Consider the following 21,552-nt stretch of genomic DNA (forward strand, 5'->3'; position numbering starts at 1 on the left):
TTTGTCTTCATAAGCCCGATTCTTTCTCTTCTCTGGAACTCTCTTTCCATTATACTCAAATCTGTGTCTTCCCAACTGTAACTTCTTTAAGATTTATTGATTTATTTAATTGTGGGGGCTGCACTGAGTCTTTATTGCTGCACATGGGCTTTCTCTAGTTGCGGTGAGTGGGGGCTACTCTTTGTTGCAGTGCAGGGGCTTCATATTGCAGTGGCTTCGCATTGCAGTGGCTTCTCCTGTGGGAGGGCATGGGCTCTAGGGTGTGTGTGGACTTCAGGAGTTGCAGAACGTGGGCTCAGTAGTTGTGGCACATGGGCTTCCTTGCTCTGAAGCATGTGGGATCTTCCTGATCCAGGGATCAAACAGGTGTCCCTTGTATTGCAAGGCAGATTCTTAACCACTGGACCACGACTGAAGCCCCAAATTGCAATTATGATGCCACATATACTCTTTTCTTCTTTGTTTTGTTGGTTGACAATGGAAAACAGAAGAAACTGCTTTTGACTTCTCTGGTCTTTTTCATCAGTTGATTGGTTCACCAAGCACCCACCAAGCTTGGTCTGTGAGGAGCACTCAGGCTGTGGTCCTGAACCACAAGGTAAAGGAAGGGCCAGGGAACCCAACATGGTCGGGGGGCACACCCTTGCATAGTAGGCTGCTGACGTCCCTTCCCTACCATTGGGCTGCCTCTCATAAACAGACATCCTGCACAGGATGCTCACCTTCCTTCTCCCTCAAGATATGCAGTGGATAGAGCCACCTTCCTTTGCTTCTCTCCTGCCCACAAAACTGCACACCTAATCCTACTCCTCAGGGTCTTACTGGTATTTCTATTTCCAGATCTAGATCTTTTACACAGCACTTAAGTAGGTTCACACTGGGCTTGTTTTCTCATGTCTTGCTTCCTTAGCAATTATGTTGCAAACATTATTTCTATTGGATGATGGGGATGCCTTTGCAATCTGCACTCTATTTAGATAAGATCTGATACAAACATGTATAACTAGATTCAAGAATGCATTTGGTTGGAAGCACAAGTTGTTTCCACCTAAAAGAAACATGACACCAAACTCGTATCTGAAAATGGCTGTATCAACAGTTTAAAGCAACAATTATACCCCATCCTCTCATCAAAGGAGGGTACTCTCTGGCCATTTAAATAAATCCAAAGTGATGTACCTGCAGTCCGATGTACCTGATACGAGCAGTCTGTTTTCTGCTCTAGCTGGAGTGAGTGGTCAGAAGTCTGAGGGATTATCTGCCCACAGCACAAGTGCCACAAGGGAACTGGTGATGGCTTCTCCAACATGACAGAGAGGAGGAATCAATACCTCTTTCTGCAGGGCTTCCCTGGTAGCTCAGTGGTAAAACAAACAAACAAACAAACAAAAACCTGCCTGCCAATGCAGGAGACATGGGTTCGATCCCTCATCCGGGAAGATCCACATCTTAGTTGCCATGGAACAACTAAGCCCATGCACCACAACTACTGAGCCTGTGCTCTAGAGCCCAGGAGATGCAACTACTGAAGCCTGCATGCGCCCTAGAGCCTGTGCTCTGCAACAAGAGAAGCCACCACAATGAGAAGCCCGTGCACCATAACTACAGAGTAGCCCCTGCTTGGTGCAACCAGAGAAAGTCCTTGCAGCAGTGAACATCCAGCATAGCCATAAATAAATAAAAATGAACAAAAAGCCTCTCTCTGCAGGTCTACACTCAGCCTCAGCCCTACACACCCAATGTTCCTGAAATATCAATAACCAACACCCTTGCTTTCTTCTACACAGCCAGCCACTTTCCCCAGGTACCTCTCCCCACCTTGGGAAGCAGGGAGAGGGCAAGACAGCATCACAGGGGGTTCTCACCAGTCACACACTGCCCAGGAGAACCACATTGCACGATAATATGGGCCTAGTGTGTTATTTACCAGAGTTGATGTTTATTAACATAAGGAAACCAAATTCTTTGCGTTAATACCCAGTTTCTTCATCTACACAGGCAAACGACAGGTATGTACACAGCTGGTGGGAGTGTTTTCACACGGCTGTCAGCGGGTAGCAGAAAGGAAGCAGTCAATAACAAAATCTAAATGGAGAAAGGGGAGATGAGTGGTGGACAGCTGGGTGGAGGGACAATGTCTAGAAGAGACAAAGGGGCAAGAGGTGGGAGTAGATGAGGGTGGGAAAGTGAGGTAGGCCTCAACAGCTCATGTCACAGGGCAGGAGCTCAAGCAGCTGGAACAGTCCCAGTAGTATGCTCTGTCAGCATCCAGGAACAGCAAAAGTGCAGAGGCTGCAGGGGTAATACGTGGCTAGCTGCTGCTCACAGCGCTACAGCTGCTCTCCCTCCTAGAACCCACCAGGGTCTTCCATAAGATCACCTGCCCTGTGGGCTACAGAAGAGCCACGTTCTGAGCTGCCTCTGTGGACGTAGGCCACTGACCCTGAAGGGCTAACTAGTCCATAAATGGGAGGTTCTAAATCCTGGTTCCAGACACATCACAGGTGCCAAAAAGCAAACAGAAACAAGAGCTAATAAACTTTGAGTCAAAATGAGGTAAAAACACAATTTAAACATTAAAGTTTAATTTACATAAATAAAAGCAAATGCACTACTTAAATAATAATTCATCTGGGTCCTCTTGGATAATACAAAATTCTTCTATGGGCGCCTGATCATTTTGAGGCCAGCAACTCTTCTCACATGTGTAAACTAGAATGGTTCCGAATTCCACAGAAAGATCTGAAAAATACAACATAATCAGGATTCCAGTAAAGAGAAAGTGTTATGAGATACACTCAATATTCAGTTTGCTTAGTGGATACAGCCCAGACACTGGAACAAGACAGCTTGGGTTCAGATCCAGCTCTACCACCTAGTGATTTCACCTCTATGATATTATTATGTATTTATCATGATGATAAGATTGCTGTGTGGAGTAAATAAGCTAGTACACATAAGATACTTGGAACAGAGCCTGGCACATCTTGAGTGTTATCTGTAAAGCAAAAAGGTTAAGCAGAAGAAGCTAATAGGAAGGAGAAGGATTGCTCAATATTAAGATAACTGATGTTGCCATAGGCAGTGGTTTTACCTTACAAGCTGAAAAAATAATTACTTAAGGCAAAAACAGTGCTCATTAGTTCTCGGTCACAATATAGTCACAGTAATCCTACAAAAAGTGACTGCCGATAAAAAAAAACAGATTAGCAAAATATACTTTAAAAATATGGCACTTCCCAGGGGGTCCAGCGGTTAAAACTCTGTGCTTCCACTGCAGGGGGCACAGGTTCAATCCCTGGTCGAGGAACTAAGATCTTGCATCCTGCATGGTGTGGCCAAATCTAGACTATTTGACATTGAAGATCATTTTAAAATATGTCATACTAACACAACACTACCTCCAAGAAAGGATACAGGCAAAAAGTAGAAAATAGATCCTAAGAATTTACAGAAATGTACCAATGGATGGAGCCAGGAAGAATGGCATCAAGAGAATGTGAGTAATAAGAAAGCCTGTTGATATCAGAATAGGAAAACAGGAGTCAACAGGATGAGTTGAGCAACTGGTTTGGAGTAGCAAAGGAAAACCACTTAAAAAAAATGTAGACAGGGCTTCCCTGGTGGCTCAGTGGTAAAGAATTTGCCTGCCAATGCAGGGGACACGGGTTCAATCCCTGGGTCAGGAAGATCCCACATGCTGCAGAGCAACTAAGCCGGTGAGACAGTTATTGAGCCTGTGCTCTAGAGCATAGGAGCCACAACTACTGAAGCCCATGTGCTGCAGCTACTGAAGCCCGAGCACCCTACAGCCCATGCTCCGCAACTAGAGAAGCCACTGCCAAAGAAGCTCTGTATACTGCAACTAGAGAGTAGCCCCCACTTGGCACAACTAGAGAAAAGCCCACACAGCAACAAAGACCCAGCAAAGCCAAAAATAAACAAATAAAATTTAAAAAAAAAATGTAGGCAGTTGGGCCTTCCCTGGTGGTCCAGTGCTAAGACTCTGTGCTCCCAATGCAGGGGGCCTGTGTTCGATTCCTGGTCGGGGAACTAGATCCCACATGTTACAACTAAAGAGACAGCATGCTGCATACCACAACAAAGACAGAAGATTCTGCATGCTGCAACTAAGACCTGGAACAGCCAAATAATATATATATATATATATATTTTTTAAATGTACGTGGTGATAATGGAAAGAAAGTCAAAGACAGTCCCAAAAAAGGGTAAAATAGAGCTGATTTTGGAGAAATAACCTGGTGAATTTGAGAAAATTCCAAACTAAAATGTGTAACAGGCAGTTTGTAGAGGGCATGAGAAGGCTGCAGCCTCAGTAATAGTAACCACCAGGAGAGGAGAGAAGGAGGTGCAAAGAATCAGAATAAAATATGAAATAGCTGAGTGTTATACATGAACCCAGAGACCTCCCACGGGGGGGCTGAAGGGTGTGGGAGGAGAAAGAGGCATATGGAGATCAAAACAGTCCCATTACACATGTAATGAAAAACATCAGCAACCACAAGAAACAGAAAAGACAGGTGAAATCTAATTACAGGTAGAAAGGAAAGGCTTCCGGAAGTTCAGTGAATGCACAGGGAAAGAGAAAAGATGTTATCATGGATTTGAGAAGAGAAAGGTGACCAAACAACTGGTGTTGCTTCTACAGAAAAGCTACAAACTCAACAGAAAACATATTCTGGGAAATTCTCTGGTAGGCTGGTGGTTAGAACTCCTCACTTTCACTGCTGAGGGTGTGGGTTCAACCCCTGGTTGGGGAACTGAGATCCTGCAAGCCACATGACACGGCCAACTTAAAAGAAAGAAAGAAAACGGAAGAAAAACTAAATATGCAGGACCAAAGACCCATCCGATCCTACGATAAACAAAACTGCATGGGACTTCCCTGGTGGTCCAGTGACTAAGACTCTGCCCTCTCAACATAGGAGGCCAGGGTTCAATCCCTGGTCAGGGAACTAGATCCCACATGCCTCAACTAAAAGTTCGCATGATGTAGCTAATGGTCCTGCATGCCACAATGAAAATCAATGATCTCTCATGCCACACCTAAGACCTAGACCAGCTAAAATAAATAAGTAAGTAAATAAGAATTACAGAACAATGGGACTGCAAGACATGTTATTTCAGTGACTGGACTTCACGGATAAAGAAAGTTCTATGGTGTAAGCGTTAGTTACAAAGGGTAGGTGGGCATCAGTCCACCCTCAGACTTCTACAAAGCAACATTCAGTGCTAAAGGGTATCTATATGATTGTGAAAGATCTCAGGGATTTTCAGAAAAACGTACTTCCCAGTGAGGCCGGGCCATGGGAGATGACAGGACGTACCAGATAAAAGGGCTGATGGGGCCCTCACTATTAGAAGATGACAGCATGGGGTTTACCAAGTTTTGAAGAAAGAAAGTGGGGCTTAAGAACTTTACACATGAGTTGTCCTTCAACTAGAAAGGCAGACTAGCACCTGCGAGCCCTCTTTGAGGCAATTACACGATGGACTCCAACTAGGAAAGAATAGTCAGAATAAAGAATTCACAGGCTAAACAGCTATGAGAATTATGTTGATAGAATACAGACTGATAAACCATGATAAAGCAAAAATGATACTAAAATATGTGGAGATAGAGTAGGGTAAACATTTCCTTATCTATTAAAGGGTCAAATACAAACTATTTAAAATTGAAATACGGAATGAATATAATTTTCTTAATTTTAGAGGATCTTTTAGAAACTAGGGCCTCTTTCAATAAAGAACCCATTACCTAAAAAGTCCAGCAACTGCTTCACTGATACTTACTTTTTCTTATGTTAAATTTTCATGAATTTATTCTAGTACTTTAAATTAGTATTACTAAATCTTTTCCTTTTTAGAAAAGAATTTTCTAGTCATACATCTGTTTTAACTTTCTGTCTGCCATTTATGTCAAGAATGATGACTGCAATGATCCTACACATGTGCTAATAATGGTGATTTCCAAGGTTTACCAGATATTTACAGAAAATCTCCAATAGAAAACTCAGAGATCAAAACAAGCAGAGAAAAAAAAGGTAAACTGCAGGAAATAGACAATGCAGGAAACAAGTAAAAATTTTAAAAATAGAACACATCCCAAAGATATGAAAGAAGATACTGAACTCATAAAAACAAACCAAAAAAAGGGAGCTTATATAAAGGTTTATACCCTATGAGCCAATGAGATTTATCTCAAGAATGAAAAGATGTTTAAACATATCAAAATCAATGTAATATGCCACATTAATAGAATCAATAGAATTATATGATATCTCAACTGATGCAGAAAAAAGCCTTTGACAAAATTCAATACCCTGTAGTGATAAAAATCACTCAGTAAATGAGGAATAGAAGGTAAATTCCTCAATCTGAAAAAGGCCATATACGTGAAACACTCACAGTTAACATAATACTCAATGGTGAAAAACTAAAAGCTATTCCCCTAAGACCAGGAACAAGACAAGGATGCCCACTTTTGCAACTTATATTCAATGAAGGAGTTCTATACAAAGCGATGGGACAAGAAAAAGAAATAAAAGGCATCCAAGTCAGAAAGGAGGAAGTAAAATCATCTCTATTGATCTGATCTTTTTTTCCAAGAATGCTTGTTTTTATTTTGTCTCTGTACTTAAATTTCCACGCTAACAGAACAAAATCAAATTATCTGCAACTCAAATATTCATATTAGAATAATGATAACAGAAACTGACCACAAAGATTCAGTGTTTTATCTTGATGTTTTCAAATAAGAATTGTTTAAAAAATATGTAGAACTCATTAGTTCCTAAGATAGTTACTAGAAAGTGATGATTTTTCTTTTTTTTTGGTGGCACCTCACGACTAGTGGAACTTCCTTGACTAAGGACTGAACCCGCACTCCCTGCAATGGAAGTGGGGAGTTTTAACCACTGGACCAGGAGGGAAGCTCCTGAAAGTAGCACATTTAAAGAACTGAAATAGTAGCCAGTCTCCCAAGCTAGTTTAGTTGTTGCTATATTTTGTCCTAGAAATAAGTTACCCCTTAGAAAAATTATACTAAAATCAAACCCTGAAATGCTTTTCAATGTAGTAAAACTTACATGTTATTATAACGTCCATATAGCTAATGATGTAGGTAAAGATGAAAAGTGATCTCTTCTTATGTGTTTTTAGGGCTTCCCTGGTAGCTCAGCTGGTAAAGAATCCGCCTGCAATGCAGGAGACCTGGGTTCCATCCCTGGGTTGAGAAGATACCCTGGAGAAGGGAAAGCCTACCCACTCCAGTATTCTGGCCTGGAGAATTCCAGCGACTGTATAGTCCATGGACTGTGTAGTCCATGCAAAGAGTCAGACACGACTTGAGCAACTTTCAGTTTCACTTTCTTATGGGTTTAATGCAATTCAAAGAATATATAAAATGGTCCTAACAAATCAGGTTAAATTGAAATACAAATTTAAGTTGGGAATATAAAAAGCAAACAATTTTCCTTGCTTTTGATGGTGTATGAGAAGTAGCTCATGTGACAAATATGTCACATGACAAAGTGTGTTCATGTTAAGAATACGTCCATCACCACAGAGGAAAGATTTACTGATTGTATTGAAGTAAAAGAAAAAATGTTTATGATGCATCTTAGGTAATTATTGGTAAATTGGAAAAAGATAACGTTGACATAAGAAAGCCCATCATCATGAGTGACTCACTCATTATACATTAGTGACTATGGCAGCTGTGCAAAGAGGTAGAAGCCATTATTCCTCAACTGTGTATGATTGTGCCAAACGTGTGCCTTGGTTAACTCATAATCTTAACAGACAAATTTCTGCTCCTAAAATTAAACCACAATAACCTTTAAGATATTGTACAATGGACAAACATGTTTTGTGAATTCAGTAAGTAGATGGGATATTTTCATGTCTGTTCTAAAAAGTACTTTAAGTACACATATGAATACTCAGTGGTCATAAAGATCAAACGTAACCAGCCACTATTCCATGTAAAATACTTATATTTAGCAAATAGTAATATGTGTGTATATGTATGTATATGAAGTGCTAAGTTGTCCCAGTTGTGTCCGACTCTTTGCAACTAAGCAAGAATACTGGAGTGGGTTGCCATGCCCTCCTCCAGGGGATCTTCCCCACCCAGGGATTGAACCCAAGTCTCTTACATCTCCTGCACTGGCAGGTGGGTTCTTAACCACTAGTGCCACCTGGGAAGCCCAATAAAATATATATCAGTAAATACAGATGATCTGATATTATATGTAGAAAATCCTAACGAATCCAAAGCAAAAAACTCGGTTCTGAACAGTTTTCTGTTGTTTTTATATTATCCTTAAAAGCTCTGCCCTAGCCTTTATTCTTTCCTTTCTTCTGTGAGTTTTGGTTGGTTAGTCTTCTTTTTCTAGTTCCTTAAGGTAAACAATTCGGTCACTGATTTGAGATTTTTCTTTGTTTTCAACATATGTGTTTACAGCTCTTAAGATGACACAGTTGGGGACTTCCCTGGTGGTCCAGTGGTCAGGATTGCATCTTTCCGCTGCAGGGGGCAGAAGTTCCATCCCTGGGTGGGGACCTAAGATCCCACATGCTGCACAGTGCAGCCAAAAAATAAAGAAATTAAGACCCAGTGATGCCATTTGGAGGCTATACCCCAAAAAACTAAAAACAGTGACTCAAATGTATCTGTATACCAATGTTCCCAGCAGCATTACTCATAGTAGCCAAAAGATGGAAAGCCCCACCACCAAATTAAAGAATTAAAAAAATCTGTATTATACAGTGAAATCTGTGTATCACGAATGAACTATAAAAAGGAAAGAAATTTTGATACATGCTACAACATGAGCCCTGAAAACATTATGGTACAAGAAATAAGCCAGACACAAAAGGATGAATATCATATGATTCCACTTATGTCAGGTATCTAGAATAGGCAAATTCAAAGAGACAGAAATAGAATAGAGGTTACCAGCAACTAGGGGAAGAGAAAATGAGCTGGGGGAGGGCTCATGCTTTTAGGGGAGGGGCAGAGTAGTTAATGAGTACAGATTTTTTTGTTTGGGATAACAAAAAAGTTTTGGGAATAAAATAGTGGTGACAGTTACATAACACTGTGAATATACTTAATATCACTAAATTATACACTTAAAAGAAATGGCTAAAATGGTCAATTTTTAAGTATGTGTATTTTATAACACATTTTTTAAAAAAAAATCAATTATATTTAAACATATTAATACTAGCAGCAAACATCAGAAACTGAAATTTTTAAAATGCCACTTACAATAGCATAAAAAAGCATTTAACACATAGAGACAAAACTGAAAAAAGATATGCAAGGCTCTACACTGAAAAGTATAAGACTCTATTGCAAGAAATTAAAGAGAATCTAAATAAATGGAGAGATATACTAGGTACATGGGTTGGAAGTCTCAACATTGTTAAGACATCAATTCTCCTCAATCTGATCCAGAGAACCAATGTAATCCCAAACAAAATCCCAGAAAGTCTTACTTTTTTTAAGAAGTTGAGGAAATGGCAACCCACTCCAGTATTCTTGCCTGCAGAATCCCAAGGACAGAGGAGCCTGGCGGGCTGCAATCCATGGGGTCGCAAAGAGTCAGACAGGACTGAGTGACTGAGCATGCACACACAGAATGGCTACTTTATCGGAGAGCTCAGTTAAAGAATTAAAAAATAAAATGCAATTTCAAAAAACCCCACAGAAATGCAAATGATCTGGAAGAGTCAAAATATTTTTGAAAAGGAAGAATAAAGCTGAAAGACTGATACAACCAAGTTACAAATCCAACACTTTGGCCACGTGATAAGAAAAACTGACTCACTGGAAAAGACCCTGATGCTGGGAAAGACTGAAGGCAAAAGGAGAAGGGAGTGGCAGAGGATGGGATGGTTAGATAACATCATGGACTCAATGGACATGAATCTGAGCAAACTCTGAGAGACAGTGAAGGACATGTGAGCCTGGCAGGCTGCAGTCCATGGGGTCGCAAAGAGTCAGACAGGACTTAGTGACTAAACAACAACAACAACAAATCTTACAAAGCTACAGTGGTCGAGACAGTGTGGCAGTGGTGTCAAAACAGAAAAACAGATTAATGGAACAGAATGCAGAATAAAGAGTACAGACACAAATTAACACATATATGGACAACCAATATTCAACAAAGGTAAAAGATACTTGAGCAGAGAAAGAATATTCTTACCAATAAGTGGTGCTGAAACAACTGGATATTCATTCACATGGAAAAGAAGGAACTTGAACCATACCTCATACCATATATAAAATTTAACTCAAAAGGGACATAAATCTAAATGTAAAACTAGAAACAAAACTTGTGTCCTTGGGCTAAGCAATTATTTCTTAGACAAGATATCAAAAACATAATCCATGTAAGTAAGAAGAGATCAATAAATTGTGCTTCAAAATTAAAAACTGTTTTTAAAAGGACAGTTTGGAGAATAAAAAGACAAGTCAGTACCTTCTGGAAGGGGGAGAAAAAGGCACTGTTTTCAAGTGGAGAAACCTAAAATACCAGCAACATCAACAATCAGTGTTTAAAGAGGCACCCTCGATAAGATGAGTGACATGAAGAAAACAGCCCTTTACCCCCCACCCCATGATTTTCTTCCTCAGTAATCCATAGTCTCATTCTAATGAGAAAAAAAATCAGATGCATTCCAACAGAGGGCCATCTTACAAAATAAGTGACCAGTACTCCCACAAATTATCAAGGTCTTCAAAACTGAGGAAGTCTTGGGACATCTCTGGTGGCCCAGTGGCTAAGACTCCATGCTCACAATGCAGGGGGCACAGGTTTGACTCCTGGTCAGGGAACTAGATCCCACATTCTACAGCTAAAAATCTTGCATGCTGCAACAAAGACCCAGTGCAGCCAAATAAATACATAAATATTTCTTTTAAAAAAAATCTTGCTTAAGAAAAAAATGAGGAAGTCTGAATTTTCATCACAGGCAAGAGACACACCAAGTGATAATCGTGGATGGGCTCTTGGATATTAGGTAAAAACTAAGGAAATCTAAATAAACTATGGACTTTAGTTAATAATGTATTAATATTGGCTCATTAATTGTAACAAAGTACTGTATTAGTATAAATTTACTTTAATAAAGGGGAAACTGGACTTGAGGTATATGGGAATTCTATGTACTTATTTCTCAATTTCTCTGTAAATTGAAAGCTTCTAAAGAATAAAGTCTACACCAAAAATAAATAAATAAATAAAAATTGGCAAGCTAGATTTAGAGAAAATATTTGCACATGATATACCAGATGAAGGACTTGTATCCAGAATACATACAAAACTCTCAGAATTCAATAAGAAGACAAACTACCCAATTTTTAGACAGAGAAAATAATTAGAACAGACACTTCACCAAAGAAAACATATAGTGATAAATCAGCACATGAAAAAGATGCTCAAAATCATTAGTTATTAGAGAAACGCAAATGAAAACCATGTGGTATCACTACACACCTGTGAGACTAAAATGAACAAGAAGGACCATACCAAGTGTTGCCAAGGATGTGCAACTCTCACGTACTATCAGTTGGGATATAAGTGGCACAGGCTCTTTAGAAAACAAGGTGGCAGTGTCTTAAAAAGTTAAACACACACCTACCGCATGATTCAACTGCTTTTCTCCTAGATACTTAACCCATAAGCCTATGTCCATACAAAGGCTTGTACACAAATGTTCAAAGCAACTTTATAATAGCCCCGAATGGAAACAACAAATATGTTTCCTACAAATAATTCTAATTTCCCAAATTTTCTATAATGCTTGTATTTTATAAGGAAACAAAGATGAAACACACTAGATTTTCATTTAAAAAATAATCCCAAATTAGTGGCAGAAACCCACAAACTCAAATAAATAAAGGGCCTTTTACCTAAGTTAGCACTTCTGAGCATGCTGACCAGTGCTGGCATAAGCTGAAACTCAAATACCCTTCGGGCTCCACAGTGGCTGCAGGCTGGGAGCTCAGTGACTTCTGATGTAGGGCAGGTCAAAAAAAGTGGCTCTCCACTCCAGGAGTACCTAGAACAAGGAGAAAAAGAACCCTGAATCAGGGCCGCATACAAGTCACATGTTAACATCCAGGACTACACTTGATCAATTTTGTTTCTTTCTTGGAGAACATCCGGAGCAAAACCAGATGGCAAGGACAATCCAAAGGCCCAGAAAACTAGCCGCAAGGCTGGAAATCATAGCAAGACATCTGAATTCTTATCAATGCTTGATTTAAAGTCTAGATGAAGGCACTAAAGCTAATGTTGAACTGAATTTAACTAAAACTGCAACAAAACCCAGACTCTGCTCAATCGCGGGTTGAGACTCAGCTCCCCACAGTTCTGGCCTTACGGAAGGGGCGTGCACCCCTAAGGGGTGAGTATTAACCTCAGTATCTACTGTCCTCCAACATATGGTTTCCAGTAAATAATTTTTTAAGTTACTAGATATGCAAAGCAGCAGAAAAAACTAACCCATAAAGAAAATGAATACATGGAGAGCCATAGCCAAAATGATGAACTTTTCAGACACACTTTGTGTTTTTAAAAATTTCATTGAAGTATAGTTGATTTACAATGTTGTGTTTAACTTCTGCTGTACAGCAAACTGACTCAGTTGTACATATAAATACTCTTTTTCATTCTTTTCCATTATGGTTTATCACAGGATGCTGATTACAGTTCCCTGTGCCATACAATAGGACCCTGATGGACAATAAATGTAAAACAACCACTAGACCAAGTCCCTCACTTCAATCACTCTTGTAATCAATGTACTTTAATATTTGCAGATTTAGTTCTTATTTCATTTTGGGGAAAATTTCCTGTTCTATCTTTGAGTATTGTTTTGGATGCATTTGTCGAGTTCTCTTCTTTGGACACCAGTTATCTTTATGGTAGTTATATTTATCCACCTTCCAAGATATCACCTTCTAATTGCTTTGTCTTTTTGTTCAGCATTCATGAGATTGTCGAAACTCCCTTCACATCAGTATTTTGATTTTTAGCCAAGTTGATTACTTCTAAATTTATTAGATATGCAGTGTGTGGCTTGATTTCTTTAGCAATTCAACTTCCCTTGGCATCTTATTGTCTCAACTTTGAGCTCTTGGTTTTATTGAACACATTGTCTTACAAAGTTCTGTATCTTGAAAACTCTGCTGGGAATTTTGTGTTCCTCAGATTATGTTTTCTTCCAGACACGGTTCCTGGCTCATTTTTGTACGCACTACTCATTTCTCTAATTTTCCCGCCAACAGTGTAACATGGGTGGCCTGCCGCTTTTCAGTTAGTTCATGCCTCAAGGGGGCAACTCTGTTTAGACCACCTGTTTGCTCCAAAACAGTGTGTAGGTTTTCCTACTGACTTCCTGTCACTCTCACCTCAGAGGTCTGTTCTTTTCCCCTTCTCCAAACATTTTTCATTTCTTCGACTCTTCTGTAGGTGAATCGGGGTGGGGATATAGTTCTGCAAGACTCGATGCAATCTACTAGAACACCTGGGCTTCACTTTTATTTCTGAGATAGTGTAAAATGTCTTACATGTTGGGGGACCCCACTCTAATGGGCAAGAAATTGCCCTTGACTTCCTTCCTCTGTGAAAAGTAAGTTAACTACATAAATAAATAAATACATGTGATGCACCCAGAACTGTATTAGACTTTTGGTGATATTACATGCTGGATTGCCACTTTGAGTTTTATGGTATTAAGTTTGTTTCCTTATTTCAATGTAGATGGAAGGGATTTTCTTTTTCAAGTTTGTTATTTCTACTTTATTTGGCTGATTTTTACTTTTTATATTCACTGTAACCAGGTATTAGGATAGAGAGACCACCTGATTTTACTCTGACCACTGTATCTAGACCCATTTTTCCACGTTTTCCCTGTGTTGTCATTTTTATACACTATAAACTGCTGGATATGTCATTTCCTCTGAGAGCCTCTGTGACATCCTATTTAGAATAGTTATGTTTTATTTTCCTCACTTATCACTTGTGGAAATCATACAATGTATCTTTTTATTTTTAAACTCTCTCACTAGAAGGTAAAATCTATAAATTGGACTTTGTGTCATTTTCTGTTGTACCTGTAGCATCTATAACAGCACCTGGCATCTGGCGTAGACTCAGTAAATATTAGCTGAATGAGTGAACGTGCTCACTGAATCCTTCCAAACGTCCTACAAAGTAGGCATTAGGCCCATTTAACAGAAGAGTAAATAGTCATCTGCCCTAAGGCCAAGTCTTCTAAGACCAAAACCAAGGTTCTTTTCATCCCTACCATGTTTGAAAATGTACTGGTATCACAAATACCTAATATGTAGGCACTATGCTTTGCATGAGAATAACATACTGTCCTCACTACCAAAGATCATGAATACATAAGTATACCAATACTATTAAGAGATCCTTACAGATCTCTGCTTCCCCAAAACATAGCATAGTGGGTTTCAAACAATAGTCAGTATTTATGGATTTTTTCAGAGTATTTTCATCATCACCTCATTTAGTTCCCAGAGAAATCCTATGAAATAGGTAGCTGTATTATCATCCTCATTTCAGAGATGAGGCACTGAGGATAAGAAAGGTTAAGTGACTTGCCCATGGACCTTCAACTAGAAATGGAAAACCAAGGCGTTGAACTTCCAAGACCTCTTATTCAATATCCTCTGGGCAGTTGTTACTTATTACAAAGTATTATGTCTTTGGTGTAAGAAACTTGTAAAGTAGAATGCACAAGGGAAATAAAACCAAAACTACTATAACAAAGATTTAGTTTCAAAGATGTAAATCAAATTGACAAGGACACACTCTGTAGTCTAAGAACAATCAAGGCTCCACAACCCAAATAACACCCTCCTAAATCCCCATCACCGACTCGATGAACATGGGTTTGGGTAGACTCCGGGAGTTGGTGATGGACAGAGAGGCCTGGCGTGCTGCAATTCATGGGGTCGCAGAGAGTCGGACACGACTGAGCGACTGAACTGAACTGAAATCCCCATCTCCAGCACTGCATCAACACTCATTCAATTTCACAAGCCAGAAGTTCAAAACCACTTTGTTGCCTTCCAATCTTTTACTCTCATATCCAAGGGTCACCAAGAACTGCTGCTGCTGCTGCTGCTAAGTCGCTTCAGTTGTGTCCGACTCTGTGCGACCCCATAGACGGCAGCCCACCAGGCTCCTTCGTCCCTGGGATTCTCCAGGCAAGAACACTGGAGTGGGTTGCCATTTCCTTCTCCAGTGCATGAAAGGGAAAAGTGAAAGTGAAGTCACTCAGTCGTGTCTGACTCTTCGTGACCCCCTGGGCTGCAGTCTACCAGGCTCCTCCGTCCATGAGGTTTCCCAGGCAAGAGTACTGGAGTGGGGTGCCATTGCCTTCTCTGCACCAAGAACTGCCATTATACAAATATCTCTCAAACTCATTCCCTGTTTCTCATATCCTCTGCTTTGATCCAAAACCTTATACCATCTCTCACCTGGATTCCTTGAATCTCAAGTGATCATATCACTCCCCTGGCATCCACTGGCTACAGAATAAAATACAAATTCTTTAGTAAGAAATGGATTGAAAACATGCCTAATCCATGCCAGTACTAGACACCAAGTCTGGGGAGTACCCAGTCTGTCAAGGAGGACAAACAAGGGTGTGTGTCCTAAAGGAGGTCAAGGTGTGGAGCTGTGGAGGCAAGAACCAAGCTGTTCTCATTTCAGACACCGTGGTGTCCAGCCCATTGACCTGCCCCTATCCCGCCATTATGCACTTGGCTATCTTATTCCTTAATCAGTTACCTCTGTGACTCAAAGCATCCTTGGCCTTTAGTCCTACAGGGTAGGGGCTAGGGGCTCCAAGTGTGTCTCCTGCATGGTGCCTTCCCTGATGTAACAAGGCAAAGGCACCTGGTCCCTCCTCTGAGTTTCTGGCATACTTGTTCACATCTCTGCTAGGTACCTATCATAGCATATAGTGTGTCCTGTCTCCTCTGACCAGACCAGGTACTTCTGTGCCCAGAACCAAGAGCAGTTGTTATTGGACCAACTCCAAGCCCAGCACACAATAACTCAGCCCTGTAGGAGGAAAGGATCAGTGTTAGCATTAAGTCTCATCAGTGAAGAGGCCCCTCCCAAGGGGTGGTCTCCAGCTAAGAATTACTGCCACTACTGAGGGGCCACATGCTTAACTAATTGGTTTAATCTGAAAATTCTGTTGAAGGTTTCATAATTTGGGCATGTTTTCAACACAGTATCTCTAATTGTCATGCCTAATTAAAGTAAGGAGAGATAAACTGAATTATCATCAATAAAATTAGGATGCAAGAATCAAGAGTAAAGTTTGACGTTGTACTTAGGAGTAAAAACTACAATCAAACAATGTATATTAAGAACCTTTAAACTTCAAAATTTCGATCCTCAATTTTGCTCCTAGAACTAGATTAAAGAGAAATCACAACCACCTACCAGGAGTTGTGAACAGGATGTATACTACAGCACTGAACTGTGCAAAACGGAAACAAACCAGATGGAAACAATTAAATATCCAACAATACAGCCACAAGCAAAGTCAATACAGAGTGAAGCCAGAAAGAAAAACACCAATACAGTATACTAATGCATATATATGGAATTTGAAAAATGGTAACGATAACCCTATATGCGAGACAGAATAAGAGACACAGATGCATAGAACAGTCTTATGGACTCTGAGGGAGAAGGTGAGGGTGGGACGTTCTGGGAGAATAGCATTGAAACATGTATATTATCATATGTGAAACAGAACACCATTCCATGTTCGATGCATGAGACAAATGCTCAGGGCTGGGGCAATGGGATGACCCAGAGGGATGGGATGGGGAGGGAGGTGGGTGGGGGTCCAGGAAGGGGAACACATGTAAACCCATGGCTGATTCATGTCAATGTATGGCAAAAACCACTACAATATTGTAAAGTAATTAGCCCCCAACTAAAATAAATAAATTTATTTTAAAATAAATAAATAAAGATTTTCAGAGAAAGATTAAAAAAAAGGCCCAGAAAATTAATCATAATAATTATAATCATATAAATTAATCACAATAATCTAATATATAAAAAGTTCCTAAAAATCAAAAGGAACAAGAACTTATGGAAAAACGGGTAAAGGTTATTAATAGGTAATAAGGAGGCCAAAAAGGTTTCTGTAAGATCTTACAGAAAACCCTGAACGAACTTTTAGCCCACCCAACAGAAGTAATTCCACAACACAGAAGAAGATATTCATAAGAAAAAAATTAGGTAAAATTATACCAAGATGCCCTTTTTCACCTTGAATTGACAGAAATACAAAAGCATGAAGCTCACACTGCTCGCAAGGCTATGGGAAAGCAGGCACTTATAGGCTGCTAGGAGGAATTCAAGATCACATGTTGCCAGCAGGAATTAAAGTCCAATGGGAGAAAACTGAGTGCTATCAGTTAAAATCACAATTGCATATACTCTTCTGCTTAACTACGCTACTTCAGGAAATGCATCCTAGAGAAATACTTGCTCACTAAAAGTCCATCAAGAAGTAAAATGGACATGGGACTATGATAACTTGTTTTCTTAAACATAGTTCTCAATGTTCTGAAAAGATACCGTACAACTAGATAATAGCACAGCTTAAAAAGGACACAGAAGTTTTCTAGGATGCTTTCTTGTTAATAAAAGAAAAAGGAAAGTAATATGTAATATTTGCTTTGACATGCATGAAGAAATTACATAAGCACACATAGGAAACTAAGTACAGTGATGACCTGAATAGATCTGAATAGTAGGAAAGGAATTATTTCATTATATTTATACATATATGCATATTTACATACTTTTATGTTTTTGAATCTTAAAAATGTGTTATCTATTGAATATTTAAATTTAAAACAGAAGAAAATCACGTGGAAGAATTTTTAATACATAGGGAAACCCTCAATACCAACAAATGTTTATTAAAAGAGAATAGCTGTATTCCATGACCACAATTAACAACAACAAAAAAATACACAATACCTACTTACATGTTTACGTCCAGGTATGTAAAAAAATAACTAAACTTACTACACTAAAATCTTAGCTTCTTGGTTTGGGGAATATTGTGGATTTTGGTTTTCTTGTTCTACTTTTCTGTCTTTTCCTAACTAACACACATTACTTTCATACTCAAGAAAAACAGTAAAAGAAAATGTGCCTTTACCTTAAAATCTGCTCCTGACAAGCAGCAATTCTCTTCATGAATTTGTAAAACATTTTATCTCCACTTTTAATTATAGTCCTCTCATATTTTTCATCACCATCACTAGACAGACTAAAAAGAGAAGCAGAAAACGCTTTTGTTGTGTCTACATTCAGAGAATTACAGTATTTAGAATAGTACACAGGGAATTTCCGGGTAGTCCACTAGTTGAAAGTGAAAGTGACGTCACTCAGTCACATCCGACTCTTTGTGACCCCGTGGACTGTAGCCTACCAGGCTCCTCTGTCCGGGATTCTCCAGGCAAGAATACTGGAGTGGGTTGCCATTTCCTTCTCCAGGGGATCTTCCCAACCCAGGGATCGAATCCAGGTCTCCTGCATTGCAGGTAGATGCTTTACCCTCTAAGCCACCCATTCTCACTGCTGAGGGCCCAGGTTGAATCCTTGGTTGGAGAACTAAAATCCCACAAGCTGCTCTGGGCGGCCTAAATAAATAAATAAGTTTTTAAAAAAGAAAAGAGAGTACACAATTTTAAAAAACTTTACCACAGTAAAATATACATACATAACTTAAAAATCACAAGTTTAATATTTTATAATGAATAACAGTAACCCGCTGCCCAACTTTCTCCCAAGCCCTGCTTCTTAGCCATTTTCAACACTGGATAATTATTCGCAATGTAAAAAGTCATTATGGGGCTTCCCTGGTTAAGAATCCGCCCTGCAGTGCAGGGGATGCTGGCTCAATCCATGGTCCAGGAAGATTCCCCCATATCTCAGGACAGCTAAGCCCGTGTGCCACAACTACCGAGCCCTCGCTCTAGAGTCCCTGTTCCGCAATAAGAGAAGCCACTGCAATGAGAAGCCTGCACACTGCAACTAGGGAGTAGCCCCCACTTGTCGCAACTAGAGAAAGCCTGTGTACAGCAACAAAGACTCAGGGCAGCCAAAAATAAAACAAATAAATAAACAAAATAAAAAGTCATATACCCACCGGCTCTCACCATGTCTTTCTCCATTATGGAGTATTTTCAAACACCAACACGTTTTCGTGCCCTCCAACATTATTTTGAAAATGCTTACAAATGAAACAGCTCTGATCATTTTCTTGAGAGTCCTTATAAATAAAACCAAGTGTTTTCAAGCTAACTCAAGGGTGGCTCATAAGATTTCCTCGTCTGTGTCTCCCTTTCTAACCCAAGAGGAGTGAAGAAGACAGGTCCTATACACACAAGTTCTGCCTCAAAAAGTATCCCCAGTTTTGAGGATAAAACCAAACAGTATCCACTTTGGCAGCCTCCTGATCAGACCACCTCTCAACCTCAGCAGCACACATGCTCACCTTTGGGAAAGCAGCTGTTCCATATCAACTCCTTCTCTCTGCTGATACTCCTTCAGAAGGCTCTGAGCATGGTCCAGACTGACAAAGTCCGTGTAATCGTCCTCATTGACGACACTGATGTAGTAGGGCAGGAACTGCGGCACTGCAGGAGGCAAGGCCAGCCCTTCCCGGGGAGGCGCAGGAGGAGCAGCACCCGGGACAGTATCCTGCAGACGGAGGTCCTGGAGCTGGGAGGTCCAGTCTCTGTCCTTGGCATTGCTCGAATCATTTCCAAAATCCGAGATAGGCTGTGGTGGAGACGATTCCTCACTGTCACTTCCCCAGTCACCTGCACCTTCACACCAATCCTCAGCTGTGAGGCCATTTTCCTGTTTCTGGAAAAAAGGAAAACCCAGTGAGTGTGGTTCAAGCACTTTCCCTTGACTTCCTGAGCCACCTAATCCTTCATCTTCCTGAAGGAACCTTACTTAACACCTGCCCCTCCCTCTCCAGCACCTCATGGTTTACTTAAAAGCATGCTGGAGGTGACGTATGCTGTGTTTCCTTTTCAGGGGCACAGTGGCAGATATACTACGGTGGTTTCTTCAACACCTCTTCCGGTTGTGCTTCATGTACTGCAGAAGCTGCTAAGAACTACATTTCCCAGACTCCTAAGCAGCTAAGATTCCAGATATGGTCAGGGGGTCTGCTCATAAGGAACACTAGAGAGAGAGACAAACTTGACAGAGTGAAGTGGAAAGAGCGGCCATGAAGCAAAAGGCAGCAGGTGTGTGGATGGAGACAGAGCAAGGCTCTGGAGTCGAGAGTTCTGACAAGGGCAACTTTTGTTTATCAGAACACATCTGGGCTTCCAAACTCCAAGAGAGGTGGCATGGCAGCTCCCTGACAGGCCAGTTCTGAGGTGTGGTTCTGCAGGTCACTCCTGGAGTCATTTCCTCCAGCCTATCTAATAAGATAAGGAAAAGCTTAACTTTAAATCAGTCTCAGCTATAAAAAGTCAAAACGCTTTTCTATTATCTGCAATTGAACCCCAAGAAATATAGGCAAACACCACCTTTTTATTCCCAGTATTGCTAGTACAATGCTTCGCACACATTAAGAACTCAGTGAATATATAAAGCAACATTTACTGGCAAAGAACAGCTGGGTTTTGTTCTGCAGTCCTATCTTTGCAGGCAGTCCATGGGGTTGCAAAGAGACATGATTTAGCGACTAAACGACAACAACAATATGATATAGTCACAACCGCATTACCTGAGCGTCCTGAGTCTCTTTCTCTCTCATCTGCAGGCACTGGGAGCGGAACACCTTCCAACTTCATAGTAAAGAAAAACTGCGGTGAGGACTCCATCGCCAACTGCCAGAGAGCTGGCCAGTCCCCTCCCGGTGCACCTGGCGCGGCCGCCACTCCCGCCCACTCGGCATAAACCCCGTCGGCAGCTCCGCTTCTTCCCAGCCTACCTGCGCGCCCCGCCGCTACCGCACTCAGGGCGAGGGCAAGCGAACACGTGCAGGAGCCGATGAAAAGGCGAGCCTTCCAGCGGGCAGTACACCTGCACGACGAGGGCAAGCGGCTGCCGGCACAGTTCACACACCGGCCTCGGAGCTGCCACGGCGGGCAGGGCGTCCTGAGGACAAGGAAGGCGCTCAGACCCTGACGTTGTACAGGGACCTCGCCCACTCCCTCACCCCGTAGCCCAACACCAGCTCCAGCCGTCCCCGGCTCCCGCGCCCCACCTCACCGGATCGCCGCCCAGCTTGCTTGAGGTCCAGGCGCTCGGCCCCGTGGGACGGCCGTGCACTGCAGCATCTCGAAGCCCGAGCAGCACTGGCTCCCGAGCGGCCGCCATGACGACCGGGAGAACACGTGAAGAGACGAGCTACGGCGGCCGAGAGCGTGCGCCTCTCTGCGCATGCGCACCGCTTACGCCT

At 41.0% G+C, this 21,552-nt stretch overlaps 1 protein-coding gene across 2 annotated transcripts; it reads right to left on the reverse strand.

Moving 5' to 3' along the window:
- Positions 1-2,568: 2,568 nt before the first annotated feature.
- Positions 2,569-21,489, reverse strand: PDCD2L (programmed cell death 2 like). 2 transcript variants are annotated; one of them, XM_081517169.1, is made up of 7 exons: positions 21,363-21,489; positions 21,082-21,248; positions 20,875-20,935; positions 19,621-19,988; positions 18,280-18,390; positions 11,951-12,099; positions 2,569-2,742 (listed from the first exon to the last, which is right to left on the reverse strand). In XM_081517169.1, the coding sequence occupies exons 1-7, from the start codon at positions 21,468-21,470 to the stop codon at positions 2,612-2,614; spliced, it is 1,095 nt and encodes a 364-aa protein (XP_081373295.1). In that variant the 5' UTR covers positions 21,471-21,489; the 3' UTR covers positions 2,569-2,611. The 2 variants fall into 2 exon arrangements, with proteins under 2 accessions (XP_081373295.1, XP_081373294.1); XM_081517168.1 differs by having other exon boundaries at positions 19,621-19,994.
- Positions 21,490-21,552: the final 63 nt, after the last annotated feature.

Source organism: Giraffa tippelskirchi, chromosome 7 (assembly GCF_054371585.1).
Source record: "Giraffa tippelskirchi isolate mGirTip1 chromosome 7, T2T-mGirTip1v1.2.pri, whole genome shotgun sequence".
Taxonomy (NCBI): Eukaryota; Metazoa; Chordata; class Mammalia; order Artiodactyla; family Giraffidae; genus Giraffa; species Giraffa tippelskirchi.

Excerpts from the sequence above, each read along its gene's own strand:
- PDCD2L (XM_081517168.1), bottom strand. The coding sequence starts at position 21,470 with ATGGCGGCCGCTCGGGAGCCAGTGCTGCTCGGGCTTCGAGATGCTGCA. Across the intron at positions 12,100-18,279 it reads TGTCAGGAGCAGATTTTAAG|GTACTCCTGGAGTGGAGAGC; the intron begins GTAAAGGCACAT and ends TCCTTGTTCTAG. Across the intron at positions 2,743-11,950 it reads GCTCAGAAGTGCTAACTTAG|ATCTTTCTGTGGAATTCGGA; the intron begins GTAAAAGGCCCT and ends TGTATTTTTCAG.